General features: G+C 38.4%; 1 protein-coding gene across 4 annotated transcripts in view; it reads left to right on the forward strand.

Annotated features, from left to right (window-relative positions):
- TENM2 (teneurin transmembrane protein 2) overlaps positions 1 to 24898 on the forward strand; it is a 479299-nt gene that overhangs the window by 252879 nt on the left and 201522 nt on the right. For 3 of the 4 annotated variants that reach the window (XM_041488020.1, XM_041488021.1, XM_041488022.1), the window contains one exon: positions 6635 to 6844. The exons of the other annotated variant lie outside the window; for it this stretch is intronic. In XM_041488020.1, coding sequence (XP_041343954.1) covers positions 6635 to 6844 — 210 coding nt within the window. The remainder of the gene's footprint in view (positions 1 to 6634; positions 6845 to 24898) is intronic. 4 annotated transcript variants of the gene reach the window in all.

The raw sequence follows: 24898 nt of genomic DNA on the forward strand, positions 1-24898 counted from the left end.
GTGAAAATCTTTTTCTTAGCTTGGCTGGTTTTGTGCCTGTTTGCGTTCAGAGATAGGAGCTTCAGGAGGACTGGAAGTACTTTTCTTCAGTGATAACTCTCTGTCATCCAAATCCTGATTTATATCTTTATCTTTTGCTCTTTTGAATCCTGTTTAGAGAAGAAGTGCAGCAGTTTAGGCAAGAGGAAACAACTTGGAGCTGAAGGAAATGATCACAGAATGGTTGATTCCTTTCCCTCTTTTTCTCACATACTTCATTTGGGGCTTTTGTTTTGTCTCTCCCCCTTGTGATGCCTTAAGTTTTAGGTTTCATATTTTTTCAGATTCTGTGCTGCTTTAGTGTGTAGCTCTGAGCTTCATAGTAAGCTTTAGTGAGTTCCCTTCTTGGGATAGGCAGACAGAACAATCCTTTTCCAGCTTGACCAAGGACAGCCGTTACAAGCTCCAGGCCCAAAAAGTGTTTATTTGTACAATAAATAGCATTATAAATAAATGGTGAATTGAAGAGAGAAAAACAAGGAGGATGGAACTTCATAACCTAAAGCTATAATTGGACAACTAACTCCAATATGCAAATGGACCAAAACTTATAAAAGTGGGAGACCCCGTGACCGGTCATGCATCCATTGACCATCTTGGATTCTACCTGGGTTAGCCCTGGCCAGGCTCTTGTACTGCTCAAGGTGGATCCATTAAGGCCTTTTAATAAATCCCTGCTTTATCCTTTAACTCTGCCTAGCCTCTGTTCTGGGTCAGCCTTCACAAGGCATCACTGGAAGTGCAGTCTGCAGTCAGGGGTTAAGAGAATGCTCTGCACAGCTGGCTGAGCATTGCTGCTTGCTCCTGGCTGACTCCTGCCTCCCCTGGGAGCAGGCAGCACAGGCTGCTTGCCTCCACGGGGAAGAACTTTCTCCCCTGAGCAGAGCTTTTCCTGCTGGGGCTCTGCTGGCCCCCAGTGCCTGGAAGCACAAGTGCCAGTTTAGCTACAAAAATCAGACATGCTGCTCCCCACCCATGCCAGTTAACGGCAGTAATTCACCAAGTATGAAGTATATTATGTTCCTTGTGTCAGTTAGGACAATATATATTTAATTTATTAAATATAACTCTGCTTGAGAGGGCCCAAGCCAGTGGTGAGCAGTGCTGTGCATACATATTAGAAGGAGATATTTTTCTTCTTCTGCAGAAGGCAGTTTTTCGGGGGAGGAAGGGGAGAGTCTTCTGAATGTGCTGTACTTCAGGAAAGTTTCACCTTCATCAGCTACCTGCTTAATTTATAGTGCTTTGCACTGCAAAAATGTGCATCTTACTTATCTATTTGTTTCCTGACGCATTTAGCAGCCTTTCTCACTCTTTAAAGTGAACTTAGCAATGCTGGCAATGTAGGTGCTTCAGTTTGGGCTGACTTGAAAATGTAGTGCAAATGTGTTAGGTGGAGGAGGGCTGTGAGCTGTGACAGGGACCTGCCTGTGGTCCTTGTACTGATTCTGTCCAGCCTTCCTGATGGAAGGGGGCAAAGGAGGCCCAGATCTGATCCTTCTCTTTTATCACCACCAGTTAAAATACCCCCCATTCCATTGCTAGATAGCCCTCTGTGTATAATTTTGGTATAAATGAGCAATTCAGCAGCTGCAGTTAATGATCCTGTCCATCATATAAGTCACTAACATAATTTTATGGGATTACTTTGCACAGGGTCCTATACTTTGTATTGGTGTAACATGAATATCAGCAGCTTCAATCAGTAAATGTCAAAATCTTAATTGCCAATTAAGTATTTTACACAGTGTTTCTGATGCCATCAGTTATGGAGAAACAACTCTTCTGCTCTCACTCTTTGCTTCCTTAGCTTCCTGCATTAACACTTGCATGCCACTACATCTTCCAAAGAGCTGTTTTTTAAAAACAGTTACCTTAAAGTTTCCCTCCTTTCTGCAATGTAACCTGCCAGGGATTGCACAGGGAGATGTTGGCTCGTGTCTACCTTTTCTAACTGAGCCCTGGTCCTTATGACCTGAGCTGTAGAACAAAGGAGCTTTATTGATAGCAATATGTGTGACTAATTTAGCTGTTACAGGGCATTTATGTTTACTGGCTGCTTGACTGGCAGATATCCTTAGAGAAGAACAGAACAGTTACATTACAACCCCTTCACTGTGAAGATTAACAGCTGTTGAAAGTTTTGAAAGCTGATCTTGCTTACAAAGCCTCTTCATATGGGAAGATTTTCTGTTATAAATGTCAGTTATCAATGAAGATATTCTGCTTAGGTATATGACATTTCATGCTGAAAATGCACAGGGTTGAACACTCTACACAGATGTTTGCTACACATGTCTAACCTTAGAAGAGAGATTCTGCTAATGGAAAAAGCTTGAGAATTCCATTACAGATACAATAAGCTTTGACATCAGTATTTACCATCCCTGGGACTCAGAGGTGGTAAATGACAGGACTGACTGAAATGTGTAACTTGAGTGTGAGATGGCAACGCATAGGTTGTGATCTTCCCTCCTGTCCAAATTAATGGCAAAATAGCTATTTAAGGAGTCTGGATTCATCTTTAGACCCGACAAAATAATGTATGTTTTTGGATATTATGCATGTTTATCTAGAGTTGTATGGGTAAATATACTTCATTATATAAAAAAGTAGATAAATACATACACATGCATTTTGGAATGCATATTTCTATGATTGCTGCTCAAAAATGTAAAATTCCAGAGGGGTTTTTTGATTCCCTGTTTCCTGTCATGCACCATGGTGTAATATAGAGGCCAGGGTTTTACACACACGTGGGCTTTATTTATCCACAAAACCATATAGGTCCTTTAAAGGAGGAAGAAGAACAGAGAGTATGAAAATATCCTTCAGTAACTGATGAGCATCTTGCATCTCTTCTTTGATTGTGTCTCTTGTTTATGTATATTCATGCTGGGAGTGATTGCAGGCAGTCTTTTTTCCTTTTTTTTTTTTTTGTCCTTCTGGTGATGGTGTGGTCTTTCAGGCTAATAGCAAGTGAAGTATCTCTTTTCCCAATGTGTTACTGTGATTGAGATGAACAGGGCTCTTCTTCCCTGTCTGGGCTTGAGACGTTACCAGCTGTGAGCATGGCCTGATTTCTGAATGTAGGTTCTACAGCCGATTTTAAACATTAAGGACTTAAAGTGTAGCAGTAATTGTGGAATAGTTTCATAAAAATTCCTGGGCTGGTGAAGAAACATGAGGCTGATTTAAAAGGAAAATGGAATCTAAGTGAAACGAGGGTAAAGAAGGCCCTTGCAGCCTGAGGTGCAGTGTGGTGTGGAAGCCCAAAGCAAGCCCAAATCTGAATGAAGAGTTACCACGTTTCTTCCTTCACTCTAAAACAGGAAGATAAGATAAATGACAGGAGAAAGGGGTGGGAGGAGAGGAAATTTGTTTTTTCTTCTTGGCTGCTTGCTTTTTCAAAATGCCTTACGAATGCTGTACTCAGTATCTGTGCAAGTCTTTGTCATGCTTGAATATATGCAGTATGAACATGCATATGAACAGATATTGGGAAAAGAGCTGATACAATTCCCTTTTGAAAATGTAATACATCAGCTTTAAACCTGGTTCCCTTTCTAGCATTTGTATCTGGTTTATGTTTCTTTCACTGTGTTACACAATGACATTATTGCTGTCACTGAAAGTATCCATTACATAGGATTCTCTCAATGCTTACCTAGATAAAAAACTTATTCAGAGAAGCTTTAATATATTACTATAGGAAGACAAATTGTAGAAACTTATATTATGATTTAACTTTTGAAAACAGCAGTGTAATAGAAATATGATGTTATCATATGTCACAGTATTTTTATAGACTGTAGGATATTGCAAATCCCATTGAGAAGCAATGGAAATTTAGAATATTTTAAAGAGTTTCAAAATATGACTGTTGAGATGTCTGTAGACACATGAATGGGTCAGACAGGTTTATAGAACCTGCAAAGCTTACTCTGTTCTTTTAAATGTTACATTGAACTTATTTAACCAAGATATTCATGTAAGTATGAATCAAACCCCTTATTTCTCACTTATGAGTGTATAGTAACAAAAAAATTACATGTTTTATGCTCTTTATAGCCTAACTGAATCCCCATGCTTTGAGACTTTCACCTTTCACAAACCATTCTCTTGACTGTAGTGCTAGAGATAGTTACCCCTTAGATAAATTTCTTAAGGCAAAAAAGCTTGATGGAGTCCTTCTGTTCCTGTTCAGTAATTTTTCAATTAATTTCCCACCAAATTTTACAAAAGGCTTGGTGTCTTGAGAGATCCTGTGTGTTTCAGGGGCTGGGAGTGGAGAGAGATGTTTTTTGAGTCCCTCAAAGAGGGTAGGTCAGGCTGTAGTGGGAGTTTAATGTTTAGTAGATGCAAAAAACTCAACTTGATAGACCGAGAATGTCCCAACCACAAGAAAAGTTTTCATTAAATTTAGCTGTTTATTAGGCAGTCTGACCAGAGGATGGACTGGCAGTAGGTTCTGTGGCTCACAGGCATCTCTGTTTTGCCATTAGCCTGTGATTGTGGGCAGATCTTCCTCAGGAACCAACTTCCCACCAAAATGATGCCACGTTTTAACAGCTCCACACCTTCTGATTCCTCTCAACTACAAACAGAGCTGCAGTAATTAGACATTTTACCTTTTCTTCAGGGATTTGGGCTGTATTATTTCATAATGGTAACAATGTCATTAGCATTCCCTACAAAAGAGTTCTCGAGGTTTGAGGGTTTTTTTCATTTCTCAATGTATTCTGCAAAAATGTACCTAAATTGCTCTAAAATACCATATGTAGTTTCCACAAAAGGAAAAAAAATCTTTTCCTTCATCTCATGCCCTCACACATCCAACATTTTCATAGTATAGTAATATATTTCCATATGATACATGCAGTCAGTGCAGATTTAGAATTTATAAAGCTGCTTCTTTCAACTTCACAGTGTTGAAGCAGAGCCAGAATATGTGAAAATTAAATGCACACAGTGGGCACGAGTGTCACGTTCCTGTCAGAGGTGTGTCAAACCTCAGCCTCTCTGCTTCTTTCTGCACATTGCAAAGAAATAATTAGGAGCTGGTCTTGCTCAATCACATCCCTGGAATCTTTAGGATATTCCTGGTAGTATTTCATAAGAATAGCATAATAATGAATAATAATAGTAATTATTTCTATCATCAATATTAGAATTATTTCCTCACAAATGCAAGTCCACAATGAAAATATTCAATTCATATTGAATTTTCTGTAGCATAAAAGATTGCAGGTGGGAGTTACAATGGAGTAGCTTAAATCCATTTCTGTCCTATAATGTCTTGGTCATTCAGTCTTATCAATTTATCCAGGGCTAAAAATATAATAACAAATAATCATAAGTGTCACTTGCCTGTGTTCTGGTATTCATTTTATTTCAAAAGTTTTTGAAGGGAAGAAAGTACTTCATGTTATTTGCTGGTACGAGGAGTGCAGAGTTGGTGGTTTTCAGTATCTACATGCGCCTTTGGTTGATTGCTGCATCCCAAATAGAATTTATATGTGACAGCTGGAACTTTTCATTTTCTTGCTTTTTTTCCCTCCTCATTTGGAATTTCACCTGTGATTCCATATATTTACCTAATGGTATAAACCTTAGGGTAATTCATATAAAGTGAGGGGTTCTTGATTCAAAAAAAATGAAGATATAACTAGTGAGAAAATCAGTGTGTATTTTCTCTACTACTGTTTCTTTAAGAATGATGGAAATAAAGATACACCATTTTATGTAGTTCTGCTGTGTTTCAACATTTGTAGCAGATCTCTGCCTTACAGACTTTGGCAGTATCACAAAGGTCATATTTTCTTACATTTAAATTATTCATGAAGAATTTCTTCAATGCACAAGATAAACTTGAAATGCAAAAGAAAAAAAAATACAATAAAAAAACCTGTCTTCATCTGTGTGCTTTTGATGAAATGGATTAATGTAAAGTTATGGGAGTTCACAAAAGAATAGGATTAATAACTATAAACATTTTTGTGGTTGACTTGATATCACTGCTTTTTGTGACCAAGACCATATTGTTGCTGTGGGCTGAAGTATTTTATACCCATTAAGGATGGGGCTTCAGGGTTGGAATTAACCTGGCTGGGCAGGAAATTCTGCTCCTACAGCTCTGGTGAGGAAAGCAATGGGAGAGGAAGGAGAGCAGAGCTGAGAGCTGCCAGCCCAGGTTCCAGCTTTAGCCCATCTCTGAAGTGGAATGATTGCCTTTCAGTCCTGCTGTCCCCTCCTGTCACATCTCTCAGTGGGATCTGGGAAGATCCACAGCATTCTTAGCTTGAAGAAAGTCCTTGTAAGGTTGCTTCCTGCCTCTGAGAGATTCTTTGCTGAAGCAATTTTCCTGGTTAAAAAAACAACAAAAGATCAATCAGCACACTACTATTATTTTGAGATGTGTAGATGTGATGTAATTTCAGGAAATGTGATACAAAGGGCCTGGTTGGGGAGACTGGGGGTCTGTGCATGGCAGTAATGGAGTGTAACCATGGAAGGTTGCAGTGCCATGATTGGCTGCTGGGGTTTTTTCATTACGCTCACTGCTGATCTTTGATCCCTCTGTCCTCTTTCCCAGGTCGTCCCATTCCACCTACATCCTCGTCCAGCCTTCTCCCATCTGCCCAGCTGCCCAGTTCTCATAATCCTCCACCAGTTAGCTGCCAGATGCCATTGCTAGACAGCAACACGTCCCATCAAATCATGGACACCAATCCTGACGAGGAGTTCTCTCCTAATTCATATCTGCTGCGAGCGTGTTCAGGGCCACAGCAGGCTTCCAGCAGTGGTAAGAAAATTGCAAACATATGGAGTTTGTGTGTGACATGTTTGTGCCAGTTTTATGCCTTCTTTTTGAACATGCAAATGTGTTCTTGCATCAGCAGAAAATCGAGAGCATCTACGGAAATGGGGCAAAGAAAATCTTACGGGTTTATTTAATGGAAAAGTCCTGGAAACAAAATCCATCATATATGGTGTTCCTTCATTTTACTATAGAGAGATTTTTAGTTTGAAGTATGGTAGGAGCTGTGTAAAAAATATTATTGAATTCTTGGCATCAGAGGGATTTATTTTTCAAAGTAGGTTTCCTGCTCCTTGTTGCATCCAGTAGGAGAGAAATGTACACACAATGGTTCTTTGTTCTGCATGGGCTAATCTAATATATCATTTGGTGATGAGGTTTTGTATCTAAAAATGCATGTTGCTTCTGCCAGTCTGTGTCTGTTCTTGTTTCTGAATCTGTCTGGTTCTGTACTTGCAATGTCACGTTTAACTAAGATCTGCTGTTTTTCAGCAAATTAATTCTTGTCTTTCAGGCCACTGTTTTAAAACATTTGCAGCTCTATCAGTCATGGAATCTGTAGTGCCAAGGGTTTTCATTCACCTCTTTTCCCTCTTTTCATTTTTTTTATTTTAATTTTTATTAGTAGGTGCTGACTTTTCATTTTGACAGCCAAAAACTGAGGAGTGAAGATGCAGTCCCTTTTTAGAAATACAGACAAATCAAAAGAAGCTATTCTAGCACCTTTTTTTATTATTAGAGATACATGTTGTAAGGTTGTGTTATTTAACTGAACCCAGTAGATTTAGAGCTTCTGTGCAGTTTGTGCTGTAACAAGGCAGCTCAGAGCAGCACGGGAGGCTCTGTGTGGTGTGGGACTGTGGGGTGCACACAGCACACCTGAACACCCCCTCTTTAACAGGGGCTGGGTGGGAGGTGAGCAGGGAGCAGAACTTGAAACAGAACATTCGGAGTGGACATTTGGGATAGTTTTTTCCCTAAGCATTAGAGCAGGTGACCCTGGGAGCCTGTCCAGCACCTGTCCTTGGAGCTTTTCGAGAACGCGTTGGCTGAAATCCTGAAGCTGAAATCCTGAGCTACTTGCTCTGACCTCAGAGCTGTCTTTGGTTGGCAGGACACTGGCCTGGGCCCCTGTAGGCACACACAGTTTGTGTGATTGGGACGGGGCTGGCCCAGCCCCATCCCCAGTGGCACAGCTGTGAGCAGCAGGTGAGCAGCACTGACAGCAATGAGCCATGGAGTGCCCAGGGGCACTGAGCAACCTCCAAAGGGAGCAGAGGGCACACAGGGGCAGGGCGTGAGCAGGAGGGGTAAAAGGCTGGGCTGAAGGACAAGAAGGGCAGATCCTTGCAGCCTTCTAATATTGTATCATGATACTCTGTGTGTGGTGGCTGTGTCAACAGCAACATGTGCTACACCTCCTGGGGCTCCTTCCATCCTCAGTTATACTTTAACCCTGTTAAGGTATGTTAAAATATAACTGCACAAGGAAAAAGTAATTCAGAAATTGAGTGTGCTTCCTTGATCTTTGAGTGTATTGGAAAATGTGATGCCACTTTGGAGGGGGTTTTAAGAGATTTGGGGTGATGTGGGAGCTGCAGGTCTCAAAGTCTGTAATGGGCAACTCTGTAGAAGCCATGGAAATGGGGAGCGGGTTAGGAAGTGGGTGTAATTCACCTTTGAGTCGGTGTAGTTTCATGCCTTAGAAACATTCAAGAGGATTTTGCAGGGCTCAGCCATTTCTGAAAAAGGGTGATCCAGCTGATTGAAGGGTCTTTGTGTTTTCAAAAGGGTCTCAGCAAAATCTGTCACTAAATGCCTTCAAGGAAGCATTTAACCTAGCACAGGGTAAGAGGGAAGGTTCCTGCATGGTGAGCAGTTATTTGAAAGACAGTGAGCAGAAGTTGGAGTTTCCCAATGAATTTTCACAGGACATTAAAACACTCAGAGAAGATGTTGGGGTAGGAAAGTAGGTGATGGCAGGGTGCTAAGAACAAGGTCAGCTTGTGGCGAATCACAAAAGCACCTCTGAGTCCAAGTAACAGGGAAATAAAATTACAGGGGACCTTAGGGCAGAGAAATGTAAAGGGATATTCATGGAAAAAGCAGCTCTGGTTCCTGGGTTGGTGATGGATCATTACCTGTGTGCAGGGAGGAGTGCTTGCCTTGTCTCAGAGCTCAGGAGCAGGGAATGCTCACAGCTGAAGGAAGGAATAAAAAGTGAGAGAGCACTGTCTAAAAGGTGTGGCGGATCAAGCAGTTGATGAGATTTTAAAGGGGAATGGAAAAAGTAAATGGGAGAGGGATGAAATAAGGAGGAAAAAATCAAGGTCAGGGAATGTGAGCTAAAAAAAAGAGACTTGGTGGATCCTTGAGTCCTTGGTAACTACAGCCACTGCTGGGACTGAGGGAACCAGCGTGGCTTTTCTTAGGAAGCCAAATGAAGGAAGTGGCAGTGAAACAGCATTAGAAAATTTGATGGAAGAGCTCTTTATGTTTCATTTTAAATCATAATCACTGTTTCTTTGTATCCTTAAAAGCTTTGTATTTAACAGTTACTGTGGGCAGACCCAAGGAACCTTTTTGGCATTCTCTGATTGTCTTTGCTTTGTTTATTCTACATTTTAACACTTTTTTCCCCACATATCCCATTTACTTATTTAATAAATAGTAATATAATATATAATGACTTTTCATTTTCAGGGTATAAGATGCAGATGCTCTTTTAATTTTTTTTTTTTTTTTACCGTACACACATGCATAATGGCTTGATCAGCACAGAGTGTTCTGTAGCATGAGTTATTCTGGACTTAATGGATCCTCTGGAAAATAATGAGCATTTCCTAGTGGTGTCAATTTTTTTTCTTTAGTTCTCACAATGTTTCTTTTTAGAGCTTATAAGAAAATACAACAGATAATGACTTATACATTAAATTGGAGAAAGTTACTACTTTTTGTGGCTTATCATTATCCTTTAAAGATTTTCAGAGTGGCTTTTACCATCTACATGAGAAGAAAACATTGATCGTGCTCTGGTTGTGGGGTTTTTCTTTATTTTTTAGGTTTTTTTAGTATATTTTTTTTAGTTCCTTTGGAAACCTAGCAATATAGATCCAGACATTTGAATTTGAGAGACAATAATTAAATGTCAGTATTTTGCTTAAGTATGGGTTTGGGTTAAAAAGGAAGATTTGTAGATGCTTAGATGTAAGGCTTAGATCCCGGATAATTGTCAGTCATTCCTAATTTTTTGCTAGCTTTTTCTAGCTGCTTCTTTAAATATTTCTATCCTAGCCTTCAAAGTACATGCTGAATATGAAATATTTGCTAATGTCTTCTGCTAATTGCACTGTAAAAGCTTCGTCTTGTTTGTCTGATTGGATACTTCTCTTGCTTCAAGCTCTGCAATTACAGGTGGCTCCTCAACAGGTTTAAGATGAACCTTTTTGGATATGAGGAGCCACTCATCCACATGTGCTGCCCTGTGCCCTTCACAAGAGTCATGCTTAATATATATGTAAAAAATCATTTTCCTGAAAAAAATACCTAATCAAACATTCTATCAAATGAGCAATCTATTGTTGGTATTATAAAGGCCTTTAATCTACAATAAATCTTAGTTAGAACTCATCAGAACTCCCAGTTTGAGAGAAATGTGATTATAGCACTCTTAAAATGACATTACATCATCGGGGTGATTGGTTTATCATTTGGAGAAGCGACATCAATCATAACTAGCATAACCACACAGCAAATGAATTCAACCTTTCTACTGCAGAACAATGACACAATAATTGCTCAAAATCAAACTTGAAATGAAATCAGAAAATGCACTTTCTTTAAATATGATGTTAACCTAATGGAATATATTATTAAAAATCATGTTTGAGGAAGTTCTATGTAATTAAAAATATGTGAAAATGTATTCCTTTTTTCTCTCATTAGAACCTGATTCAGTTGCAGAATCATTTTCTATGCAACAAGATATTATGCTGGTTTTAATTGAACTCCCATCACTTACATTCCTCTGCTTGTATTTCTTAATATAATATGCAGCACAATTATATGTGATGAAGGACAAGAGGTTTTTGAAATCTGGTGCACCTGCTGATAGTATTTGGAAAAACAGAAACATTGTAGAAGGAGATGAGACCTTTTAGCCATGAAAAGTTAGTGGGTTTGGGTTTTTTTCCTTTAAAAAGAAGGTCAGTTCCTGCCATAGCATTTCCTGAGATGGTTTCTTAGAGGTAACAATAGGAACAGTTTTATTTCTTCTTGTATGTGTTTTATATGTATATATTTTTTTGGTAATATAAGGTGACTCAGCTTGTTGAAATGCCATTTTAATGGTGTTATTGTATCAAAATACAATATAACAGACTGGTTTTCAACCTTATGTGGAAGAAAGAGAAGGGTTTTTGTTGTTTGCCCTTTTGCCTTTACTAGAGAGGATTTATTGTTATTAAACCAAATTTTGAACTCACAACACAAAAACACTTTGTTTGTTTCTTCATTTTTCAGTCTGAGTAAAAGACAAGGATAGACATAGGCTTTCATATAATGGATCCATAACTGGACACGTTCATCAGCTTCAACCACTGTAACAATGAGAAAGTAGAAGCCAAATTATCTCTGGAGTATTTTGATTTGGGGGAAAATTCCAAACTGTGGTTTAGATATTGTCATGATTGCAAGAGACAAGAACTTGCTGGAGTTTAACTGGAAGGGGGATGGTACCCATTTTTTTGGTGTTAATGTGTCTTTTTGGCTCAGAAACAGTGATACAAAGCATTTGGCTCAATGTAACAATATCTGCCCATGGTGTAGTTTGGATGCTGCTTAGAAAACAGGGTTTGCTTTGTTTTTTTCACAAGAAGTTTTTGGCAGCAAGGAGAGAAGGAAAGAGAAACAGGTTGGCTTGAAGGAAATAATTGTTGTTCTTTAATGTTGTCTTTTAGGTAGTGTTGGAATAAAGAATAAGACTCCTTTTGCTTATGAGCCTATTGTGTGGAAATTTTGAGTATAAATATCTAGATGGATGTCCTGTGTTTCACAGATACTACCTGTCTATAGAATTTCATTATTATTAATGTGTAATTACCACCACCTTCATGCAGTTTAATCTAGTTTGTAAAAATCTTTTCTGAAATAAGCCAGAACTTTCATTAATGCACTGTAGTAGCTGGAGAACTTATTTTAGAATTACTGCTGGGAGTGCTTGGAAGTGTTTGTTTTATAGCCCTCTTATAATCTGGCATCTAATAAAGAAGTATTTCCAGTTTCTACTCAATAATGCAAACCAAAATGCAGAACTATTGTAATCTTTAAGAAATAAATGAATCCTACAAAAAAATAATTATATCCTTTCAGATGATTAAGCATCACCCCCTACTGAATGGAAACCTCAGTTTTCTGTACCTGCCAACCTACAGGACAGAAAACACATTGGCAGCCACAAATACTGAGAATCCATAGCTTTATTTATTTATTTTTTTAAATCCTCATGAACAATTGCCTTTGTTTTACTTAAGAGACTAAATAAAAGTTTGGATAGCTCAGTAGGTAACGGGGAAAGAGCGGCAACAAGGGAGAAAAGGAATTGGAATCCTCCTCCCCTTATCAATATTGCAGCTGGGGCCAGGAGAGAGGGTTGTCTTACTCTGCTGCTTGTTGTTTGTTCTTGTGTTTGTTTACTTTTGGTTTGGTTTTGTTTCATCTCTGTGCATCACTTCTGAGGTCAGGTAAGGAGGAACAGTGATCAGAAAGAAAATTTTGGCCTCCTCCACCATCACTCTGCTGTCCTAGCTGCTGCATATGGTTAAGATTTCAGCAGCATCATTTGGAACACCTTTCAGAATATTACATTATAGAATTTGTCAAGTTATGCTTAGGGTACCAACAGTTAAAATCTGTTAAGGTTCCAGGCTTGGGGTTCCTAAATTATTTCCTGTGCTTTCCTATAAATGTCTCCAAAAGGCAGCTGTGTATGCAATTCTCCTGAGAAAGGGTGCTTCTTACTCAGAATATTCAAAAGGAAATGCCATAAGGAATTTTTCCTGATGTTGTTTTACAGCAATGTATAAAAAGGGTGATAGACTGATCGTTTTTGTTTCTGTTTCCAAATTAAAAGTACATTGTGTGTTTGTTTCTGGCATGGAGCCTGGCCTAGCTTTGATGCTGTAAGCAAGAGTGTCTTTGTACACGTATTGTTTAAACAGTGTGTGGATGTAACAGCAAGGCCTTTAAACAAATAATTCTTTTTCAAAATTTGTTTCTAATACTTTTCTAAGTCCTTAATGACCAGTTACATTCTCATTCTGTTGCATCTCTTGAGCAGAGTCTAATTTTAGAGCTTAGAACTAGAATTAGAAATGGAGGGAACAGCATGAACAATGTTTTCCCACTGAAACTGAAGGGTGTCCTTTTCCTAAAGTATCAGCTCCATGTTGCTGCAACTATTACTGATATTATTGCTGCTGCTAATCTCTGCACCCTGTGTTGATGATGCCTGCAGATGTCTGAATTTCTGCCCGAAGACGTGATTCTAGATATTAAGATACAGCAGAAACATTCTATTTATTAATTTATGAATTCATAATAACAGTCAAATCTCAAACAGAAGGTTCTGTGGTAATAAAAATGATAATGAATTACAAAAAGCTGTAGAATTGAGAACAGACTTGAATTCTGTTGTTTACAGGGGTTTTTTTAAGCTCACCATGGTTTTAAGAGTTGGAGATTTTTTTTTTTTTTTTTAGCTGCTTTTGATTGTTTAAGGTTTGTAAGTATGTTGAGCTGGGAACCCCTGTAGCACTAAAACCCCCCCAGCAAAGCAGCTGCAGCACAGATTCCCATTTCCCTGTGTATTGCTGGTTTCTGACAGCTTTCCTGATGGCTGGGACAAACCCAGTGGCTGTGGCCAGTCAGGCCTTTTCTCATTACCAGTGCTTTTTCTGTCTCGTGGCAGCTGCTTAGAGATCACCAATAACTGGGAAGCATTGGAAAGCTTTTGAAGTTTAAAGGCTCAGTATTGTTGCTCGGTGTCATTGCACCAAGAAAATCAGTGCCTGGACTTGGTACCTCTCTTGAAACCTGAAAGGCACTGAGGATACTGCAATTATAAATAGAAAACATCTTTTTTTTATTCTTCTTTTTCTTTTGTGTGCAGAGTCCAGATGCTGCTTGTGTGTTTTTCCTTTGTGTCTAGAAAAGGCTAAAACTGTTCTTGCTAACAGTCTCTGCTGTAAGTGATGCTGTGTGGGAAGAACTTTTCAGGCTTTCTAATAATTTTGTCTTTTGATACAGTTTTAAATCTTCTGAACTGCATCTCCCTTTCACTGGCAGTGGCACAGTCCTGACAACTTCCATAGTGGATAGTGCTGCTGTTTATGTGGAAAGGCAGCATTTAGAAAACATTTCATGTTTTTAGCTGCCTCCCAACACAATTTGGTGGCTGACTGAAAGTGAAGAGTTGAGCATTTGCAAATTGTTTGCACTTCATGGGCTACAGAGTAGAGAACCTAAAATTTAGTTTATCATTTTTTCAAAATATTTTGCAATATTTGTATACAGAAGGTTCTTCTATTTGTATACAGAAGGTGGCTTGGTTGGTTGGTTTTGTAACAGCAGAAAGAAGGGAGTTATTAAACTTTCTCCCTATAAATCCAAATAAGTGCCATTACAAACACTTGAAAGCAAGGAGACACTTTTCATCTGAGTCAATATCTTGTCTTATGGATTTTCTGGTTTTGATATGCCATACACTTCTGGTTTATTTAAATGATAAATTGTGCATTTATCTAGTGCTTAATTATTACTCCTAGTTATAAAATTACATTAATGGATTTACAGTTTTGATATCTGTTTCTAATATGATTATACATATTAGCATCTTATCAGGCAAACTGTAAATATATGTCACCAATTTATCACATTAACATCTCCAGAAACTGAGTTTGTCTTCATATAAAGCACAATTAAATTAATCAAAATTAGGAATTTTTTCCTTCAGAAGATACTCAGTCTTATTTTAAAAAGTACAGGAGATGGGAAACTTCAGCACATCACTGGAGAAACTGATCAGTGGTTACTAATTATTCTCAGTGTTTTTTTTTTTCTTGCCCTATTAATGCCTTACTCTTTGCCTGGCAATTCTCCCATGCATGTCTGCAACATCCCTTCAGCATAAACAGAGAGAAATCTGGGCTCTGTCATTTTACTCTGAATGTTTTTCCCTTTGTGTTTCCCTGCCACAGCCCTGTTGCCCTCTGGGAGCACGTGCCCTAAAAGGGTTTGCACATACAGCTTTATTGGTGAAAACAGCTGAAAACAGAGCTCAGGCAAGCAAATTATCCTTTCCTGTTACTTTCTAACCCAGCTCTTCAAATGCATAAGCCATGTTGTAAGGATGACTCCTGTCACTGTCTTCTGCTGCTGAACCAGGATTTTGTCTTTCTCACAGTCTCAACTTCAGCTACCTTGTGCAGACACTGCTGCAGTGGGAATGCAATCAAAATCTGTGGTTCCTCCACTCAACAGCTGCCTTATTTTGGTGCAGGGTTACACACATTTCTCCTGGGAGAAGCAGCAGATGTTCAGATGGGCTGCACTCAGAGCTGAGTGTGGTGCTGGATGGGGCTCTCTGGTGATGCTCTGTGCTCACTCCGTGTCTGCCCTGGTGTGGCTGTGCACAGCTGACACTGCAAGAGTCAGGAAATCCAGTGCAAGTCTTGAACTGATCCAGTTCCTGTGGAGTTTGTCATTCCCACAATGTTTGAAATGGTTACAGACTGAAACTGCAGATGAGGGGTTATATTTTTCTCAAGGAAGGAAATCAACCAAACATTGGGTTTTTTTATTACATTGCAAATATGCATAATTCCTGTTTCTGACAGATTGTTACACAGAAAGCCGAGGACTTTGAATGTTTGTAGAAGTTAATTACTGGCCTGAGTAAATGCTTAATTTTCAGATCATTTCACATCAAGGCATAGAGGGAATCTTGTTCCATTTTATCAGCTCCCAAAATGATTCCACAGCTCGTTCTGTCACATCCACACTTGAAGGAAATTTTGTCTCTTGCTCTGTTCTGTTTGCTTGGATTTTGTGTTTTCTTCCCGTCTGTAGCAACGCTTCCCTTGCTCCCAGTTCCCCAGGTTGCTTTTATTGCAGTGACCTTTTCCATCTGTGTAGGATGCTATTTGTCACTCCTCTCTCCTTGGAGCCCTGCCTCTCCCCACCAAGGTGTTGACTCACATGTCGCTCCTGTACAAAGGCTCCTTTCTGTCTAATGCACTTGTGCTGGGTGTCATGGGGCTGGAACAGTGGGGTCTTCAGAAACTGAGCTTTTCACTCCTTTTATTCATGTCAGGGGTAATGGTTTGTGAAATAAATAAATAAATGCACACCTACAAGCAGAACCATAACAGCATCCCTACGGCAGTAGTGATAACTGATGCTTATCTTGCATAGTTTGGATCTGAAAAAAAAACTCTAGTAAATCAAAAGGAAGGAAAATTGGCAGCTTGGTATGGAAATTGGGTTGTTTTGAAAAGACTCCTTGTACCTGATGCTCTGGTGATTTAGGAGCAATAACTAGAACACTGTAGAATATGAGAATGACTTTATCAATTATAAAATATCATATGTGGGCATAGAAACCTTTACACCCCAAACCCCTAAAAGTTGGGACTCTTACTGTGCTGATAAATCTTTGAAACTGCAAAAGAGGGATTGGTTTGCTGTGGACTGCCATGCCCCAGAAACTCCATTTGTAATAACAGAAAAGTTGAGTATTGTTTAAATACCGACCCTGCTCTTTTGAAAGGTCCCTCTTGGTCTTCAGACCTGGAGAACAGTTGTCAGTATGGCATGAAATGGGAAGTCCCAACTGCAAATCCACCTGATTCAGGGAGAACTCAGAAATCTGGACTTTAATAATGTGTAGTGAATTAATTAAATCTGTAATGTATATGACATGATAATTATTTTGGGGCATACAAATAGTTTATTCTACTGGAATCAGCAGGAATTCTATACACTGAACACCAGGCTAACTCCTCAGTTAAGTAATGAGGTGTGAAATGTTCTGCCTAACAAAGCAGTGTTGAGCAGGTTTGTTAATACTTTTTCCTGCAAACAGGTGGATAATTATTTTACTTGACATAAACCTGTCAATTATAGGCATTAGCAAATATGGAAAGGTGTAAAATCTTTGTTAGCTTGTGAGCTTCGGGTTTCTGAAAATGTAATTTTAAAAAGTAAAATAATTATAATAATTTGTAAAAGTTGAGAGGAGGGAGTCTGGGGAGTTGGAGCTGAAGTGGCAAAGGATGGCTTTGAGTGATTCTCTCAGGGGCTGAGACTGAGGACAGGGACGGGGCAAATAAAACCTTTGACTCTGCCATGAAGGTCTCATCAACTCCTGGCGCCTGCATTTCCAGCTTACCTGGAAAAACTTGCTGCAAAACCATAAAGGAGTAACATGGAGGCCAAACAAACAAAAACACCATTGATAAGACTAAGGATGGGTGAAGGAAAAAATTTGGGCTTTTCCAGTCAGCACATTTGGTTATTAAGAGCAATATGAAACACTTCAATGTAGAGAAGAAAGTGGGTTAGGTTTTTTTTTGCTCTAAGTTTCAGCCTTGGTGTTTTACTTCTCAGTGTGAGGTAAAACAAAACCAAAAAACACTTAAGTCATCAAAATGAAAGGTAAAAGTATTGGCTTAAAAATGAAATGGTTCTGAATTTCAAAAACTAAATCCTTATTGTTCCTGCTTTTTCCAAGTCTGCCTCTTCATTTTCTATCTTTTTTCAGCTAAAAATGTAGCAAAATTCAATTAGATATAGCTTGTGAATAGCTTGTCTCCTTGTGGTCTGAAGCAGGCCCTAAACAGCAGTTAGAAAACAGCTATTTATTCTAAAATCCATGAACTTAGTGGACATGTGAAGGCCAGTCAGTTATACTTGTGAGTGCTATCTGGAGGAGATGGTAAAAACAGGGTGCCTTGAAGAAATTGAGGAATTTCCAAGACTTAAATTTCTAGTTTGAGACTGCCTTGAAATCATGATGGGATTAGAAGGTTGTGGGCAGTGAAGTGTGTGAACAGGCTGAGAACTGGAGGTTCTGGTACTGCAGAAAGGCTGGTGAGGGACTGTCCTTACAAAAACTAATCTAAGGCAAAGACTCCAGACTGGCTGGAAACTCCCCTTGCCCAAGTGCCCTGCCAGCAGCTGAAGGCCAGCCCATCTCCCGGGTGGCACAGCCATCCTTCCAAGTGATCTACAGGAGAGAGGGGGATAATACACATCACTAGCAGTTGGACATCCAGATGTACATGGATGGCCACAAAACCTAGTTCTTCCTTTGCTTTCCAGCTACAGGCCAGTTCTAAATATCTTTTTCCTCTCTTTATTTTCTGTTGTTGACTGCTGGAAGGATTCCACAGCCTGGATTCCTCAGTTCCTCTGAGATCATGCCAGAAACGCAAATGCATTAGAGACTCTTGTTTCAATTTCCTTTTTTGGAACAATTTCCATTAATACCCCGCTGTCACAAAGCAAGTGGTGCTGTTTCACAGCTCTTTATCAAGGCAGTTTTATTCTGGGGAGCTCCAGCAATTGCTTGTTGAGAGCAGGAGCCCCCCAGTGCCGCCGACTCTTCTGGGGAACACCGAGCAGCCGCGTTGGGTTCAGCTGATGCCAACTGCTTCATGTTCAACATTTACATGTCTCTGAGCAAATTAGTACTGCTGGGTCCTGCTGCATCAGCAGCCTCTGCATCCAGTGGTTTCTTCACAGCATAGCATGGATTGGTGTATAGAGTGGTATTTTCTTTATAGAACAGGCAGGTTCAAATCAAATTTCCAAATTCCTAAGGGATATAGAGGTCCAAATTCAAAATCTGGGTGGCTGATGCTTGTTTGGTTTGGGGAGAAGGGTAGGATACCTGGGGGTTTGTGTTGGGTTCTTAGGGGATGTTTGAATATCCACCTTAAATACTGTCTCTTTTTTCTGAGAAGCTTAAATTTTGAACTGTTTTTTCATAATCAGTCGGTTCAGTTAATTTGATTAATGAAAAATTCTGTTATTATAGGCTTATATTGAGAGGATCTACAGAAATATGACCATTAGGTTTAAATCTGAGTAAAAAATTTGCTGTTGAATTACTTCTCATTTCCACAAAATGCTCTCAGATGGTTTCATGAGAAAGCACCTAAAAAGTTTGAGCACTGTACTGAAATGATGGGAGCTTCCCACAGCAGCCCAGCCATGAGAGTGGCTCTCCAGGCCACTGTGCTCCTGTAGAAACTGCCCACTTCATATTTTCATATGATTTAATGCTTTCTTCCACCTTTGATTTGCACTTTGATCTGTTGAAGGTATGAGACGTGTTTCATTGAATAGTATAACAACAATATGTGAAAGTTGCTGAACATTCCCATGAGTGGAGCTCACAGGGATGGGGAACGTTCAGAGCAGACACCGAGCAAATTGCTCGGATGGGGAAGGAGCTGTGCCTGGGCTCTGCCTGCTCTGACAGGCTCCGTGAAATGCAAGGGAACTGATTTTCTTACAGCTCTCCCAGCTGCTTTTATTAATCTGTGTTATTAGATGATGGTTAAAGGCTCTCTAATGATTTCTTGTTTGCACCCTATTCATCAAAATTCACATAATGAAGCTGCCCGCCTGCCTTTATTTGTTCTTAAATCTTGTTTGAGCCTCTAACTCGGTGCCTAGTGCTACTTTTTGGCACTTTTTCATGTGGCAATCTCCATTGAAAGGATTCTCCATAGCTGAATTCTCACTGCTAAGCAATGTGATGTAAGGGTATTAAACCCACTCATATTTGCAGGTGATGCATATCAGAATATGGATAGTTTTTGTGTTGTCTTGATGGAAAGCTTAAGATTTTTTTTTATAAATTTTTGATAATTTTTGATAAATTTTGATAAATTTTTATGCCACTTTTTTTAGCTGAAAGTGTTAAAAGCTTATTACAGGATCTAAAAATTAATACATAAGTAAGGTTGACATAGCAGATTTACTGACTAGTCCACTGCAAACATTATGTATTAGTCTGGACAGTATTATGAAGAAGTTTTTAAATATAGAAACAACTTCAGGTTCCTGCACTTCCATTGAGCTTGGTTGAAGCCTTTTCATGGGACATTAGAGATTCAGTTCTGGTGAATACTGAATCACCGAGGGGACAAAAAAAAAAAGTTGAATTTTCTCAAAAATCAGACAAAAAAAAGAAATTTAATGCTGTTGTTTTTAATGACAGCAAAGCTAGGTCCCTTTTTTAATATTGGAAGAGCTCCAAAATAGCCACTGGCACTTATTCTGGGAATACTTAAATGTCAGTGGCTCAGAGCAACACAGAGTTCTGCTGTGTCATTATAGAGGACTGTTTGTCCCACGTAGGCACTACTGTACTATCAATTAAGCAGGAATTTGCATATAATTAAAACTGCATCATAAAGGTTTCTGCAAATAAAAATGTGTCTCCTGTTATGAACTACATATATGAGGGAAAAGGTTTTGTGTAATGAAGCAAATTAAAGTAGCAGTGGATTTCCAGTTGAACTTGGAATATTCCAGAAAAGTAAAGGACTTTCCCAAGTGAAATTTACTGGCATGTTTTTTGTGGATATGAAATATGACATTTCCCAGCATGTCATGTGATGAAATTTACCCTTTTTTATCCTCTGGAGTTATTAATGGAATATTCTGATAGCTGTCAGTAAAGCAAATATTGTTGTCCAATAGAAAAGGATGGTCATTAGGAAGAACAGGACAATTGACACCCGTGTTTGCATCTTCACTGCTCCAGAAAATGTCCAGCAGAGATGATGTGCAGTTAAATAGGTGCACATCCGTATTGGTTTTGTTTCCTAAATCCTCAAAATCTTGAAGCCATTACTCTTTAAAGTGATTATTACCTTAAAACTTTTATCTGTAATGTAGTAGAAAATTTTGAAAGAATTGGGCAGAATTATACCATAGAAAACAACTTACAAACAAAAAAAACCCCAAAAAACACAAAATGAAAAACAAAACAAAAAAAAAACCCCAAACAAACAATAAAGAACCCCTGTTCTGTAGAATTGCTATTTTACTAAAGTGATTTATTTTGATTTTTTATGAGGAGTCTTTCAAGATAAATTGACTTTCAAATATGATGGATTTTAGAGCACTGGTCTTATATATAGTCAATAGCTTAGGGAGGAAAAAAAGTTTGGGTTTTTTTTAATACTTTTTTTTCTCATGAGGAAAATTAGCCAATCCCTCTTTTCCATTAATGTATTTTTAACCCCTTTGTTGAACTATTTCAAGGCTATTGTAGCATTTGTTAGCAGTAATATTTCATTAGTTATTCTAAAATAGATTTTTGTATTACTTGATGCGTTTGGTTATTGTCTATATCCATGTCCTGGAAACCTGTATAGTTTATAGGTGATTTGCATATAGAGCATGTATATATACAAATATTCATGAACATAACCCCCATGCTCATGTTCTCCTTCCCATCCATACAGGTACATAAATGCTGTTACCCAGAGTGGGAGAAACACATTCCACTGCACAGTTTATTTATCCTGTATTTTGTCAGTGCGCAGCAGATGGTGGAGACTGTGTGTCTCAAATTAATGGAAACAAAAATTGCATGAGAAATGCTATGTCCAGAGAAATAAGTCACGTAAACTTTAAAAAAAAATCAATTAATATGAGCCAAGAAATGATGGAAAGGTGGGTGATGACAGACATTAGTGATGGCAGGACTTTGAGGCATTCTTTAAAATTATATTCTGCGCCAGATTTCTCATGACTTGCAGCTGTCATTTAATCACTCAAATCAGCTTTTAGAGTTTCAGAGGGTCAGAGGAGAGTTATAGTTCATTTTGAAAATGTGCTCATTGTTCAGGCAATTGCTCTTAAAAAAACCTTACTCCACAGTATTGAATAAGCTGAGATTTGCAATTTTCAGATTTTTGCCTGAAATCATCCTTGGAGGAGTTTTACTTTAGTCTTATGTTGCCCTTTATGGAAGGGAATAAGGAGTCATGTAAAGTTGTTCCCAGATCTTTTCACGTCAGAAATGATGGGAAAGCATTTCATACATGCTTTATTCCCACTGTCTGATGCTGGCCAGAAATTCTCTCTTACACTTGGAAATATAACCTTGAAATTCGTTAGTCTGGTAGCTGGGAAATGTACAGATGGTGGGGTTTGGCAAGCCAGGGAATTTGGTAAGGTCTTCTCTGTTTGAAGTCAGCGATTTGATAGTTGATTTATTTATCACTGGTTTAGTGTAATTTAAATGAAAACTTAATTAAGCGAGCGTTGATTAAAATTCCATATGAAGAATGTAAATGGTAAATGATAATTAATCTCAAAATTGCTAAAGTATTGAAAATAACAGAATGTCTCCCATTACCTGTCTGGCTGCTTTTCTTTTAGCAGTACCTCTCCAACTCCTCTGCTGTGTTTTTTCCAAAAGCACTTTTATGTAATAGTGGTCTGTCCTACCAAATTATAGACTGGTTTAATTACAAGCAGCTCTTCAAAACCCCAGAGTGAACCTCCAATTTTCACAATTATATATGTTAGTTCTTAGGCATTTCTGCTGTTGTCATTTATCAAGGGCTGGATCTCATTCAGCATCAATAAGCAGAACCCAGTCTGTAAACGGGGGGAGGCTGATATTTGGGTTCAATGATGGAAACGTGAGCACGAGGCTTAAGGGTAGAGAGTCCAAGCCCTTGAGTTTATTGAAGAGGGAGGGTGAGCAGAAACAAGGAAATGTTCTTTGGGGCAGTGTGGGGCCGAATTAGAAATGCTGCAGAGTGCATTTGTAATGCATTTGAAGTTTCCTCCAAGGCTCAATCACTGAGTAAAATCCTTGCTGAGAGTGAGCACTTAGTGGTCTTTGCATTTATAGCTGCAGTTGACTGAACCTCTATGAGCTGTAAATTATCTCTGTATGTGTTGGTGTGCCTGTCCACATCTGTCCATGCTCACACATTGTAAGTATATAATATACAGAATATATTTACAAACTATAGACAAATATATATATATTAGAATGTGTGCAAGAAAAATGAAGATGGAGAAATCAGTTTGTTGGGTGCTTTTTTTTTAAATTAGGAAGAGTCTGGGTATTTGGGAAATTGTTCTGGACAAAGCAAGGAAAAGGGCATTATCTGTAATTAGAAATAATAATCTATAATTGGTTCATTTGCCATATTTCTACAGTTCTGATTTAGCTGAACAATGTGATCATTATGCCACCAGTTTTCAATAGAGGTGTCACAATGAAAAATAATTGCAATATTCCACAATATTAACTGTACCCTAATTGCAAAAGTTTTGAAATATAATTACCATGAAAGCTAATGCGACAGGGAACATTAAGCATAATTAGTGTATTTTAAAAAAGGGGAAAACTGTTAGAAGCTTGTTATTGTCTCATAAGGTAGCTTCAAATTAGCTGGATGCAGAGCACTTTCATCTAGGTTTTCTATAATTTTGGTTATTAGCGCAGACTGCAATAAATTTGTTTGACGTAGCCCACACCTGCTAACCCTGCAGGAAGGAATTTCTGATGTGCACGGGACCCAGGTTTCTCATAGAATCTGTCACAATTTCCTGGGAGACAGCACTGGGTAAGATTTAAGGGGGGGGTGGCTGTGGGGGTGTTTGTTGTCAGGTTTGTTTTTTTCATATACACAGTCAGCTGCACTGCTCAAATTTCACTGTGTTTTAGGAAGTTTTCTACATAAGATTCATTAAAATGCTGTTATGAAGCACTTAAAAAAACATTCATTACACATCAAAAATGTGTTCTGAAAAGATATATCATATATTACTTATCTGTTTTCTCTACAGAACAACTATATGTTTTTACACAGAGCATGAGTGTTCACCCATATAATTAGAATTTTTTTTTTAAGTAAAGAGAAACAATATATCACACCACTTGTGTAGAAATGTTTTTGTGCCCAAATAGCAGGAGAGAGAATCCAAGCCATAAGAAGCAGTGCTGGCTCTCTGTAAGATGAAATTTTCTCTAAGTAACATCTCAGAGATTTTCCTGTGTTTTTTTTGGTAACATTTTTGAAGTATATACTCAGTGTTTTTCTGATTTTGCTGTGTTTCAAATTATTGCAACTAGTTTGAGAATAAGCTAGATACAAACAGAAATATACAGAGGAACACCATTACTTTTAGTGGACACTGTTTTAAAAAACACTCCTGTTGCTTTTCCTTAGATTACTATTAAGGATTGAGGTTAATTTTATCATCTTTATTTGTGGTTATGGCAGATATGTAACAGATTTCTTATTAGAAGGAAATTATGTCATAAGTAAAGTTTTGGATAATTTCTCTACAATCTTCTCAAATTAGCATCTGATATTAATTTTTGGAAGTGTAATTTATGAAAAAGTTTTGTTTTCAATTTCACTCAAATGACTTTTAATCTCTTCAGTGTCTATCAACAGCAATTGCTCTAACATTGCTTCTAGATTATTTAAGATCTTAGGAAAACTTGTAAGAAAGGTTCTTAGTGGGTTTTTTTTCCCCCTCAAAAGTAATTCTTATTTAATTTAAGCCTTAGACAGAGCTTGTTTCTGTGGAAGTAATGGAAAGTTTAAAACTGAGAAAAGGTGTGGAAATCCTAGTGATGTCTATAGAGAGTATTATGGAAGTCAGCCATCTGAGCAAGTAGGGAGACTAGAAACCTGGTTTTCTTTCAGAAGTTAAACTGATTCATTTATTCAGCCTAACCCCATTTTCTGTCATTTTCTCTTCTACAAGGGTGAGGTAGTTTTTTTTAAAGTTCTGTTAAACTGTGGACATGGAAATCTGCAGATATTTCTGAGTAGCCATTTGGTATCTGTGTTCTGGAGGTTAGAAAGTCTGACTGGAGTTCTTCCAGCTGGGAAACAGCACTGCAGAGCTGTCAAAGCAGGGGCCAGGATGCGAGTGAGGAGTGGGAGTGTGTGATGTAACGCTCACAACAGATAAATTCAG

The sequence above is a fragment of the Pyrgilauda ruficollis genome, unplaced genomic scaffold (assembly GCF_017590135.1).
Source record: "Pyrgilauda ruficollis isolate IOZ18807 unplaced genomic scaffold, ASM1759013v1 scaffold86, whole genome shotgun sequence".
Taxonomy (NCBI): Eukaryota; Metazoa; Chordata; class Aves; order Passeriformes; family Passeridae; genus Pyrgilauda; species Pyrgilauda ruficollis.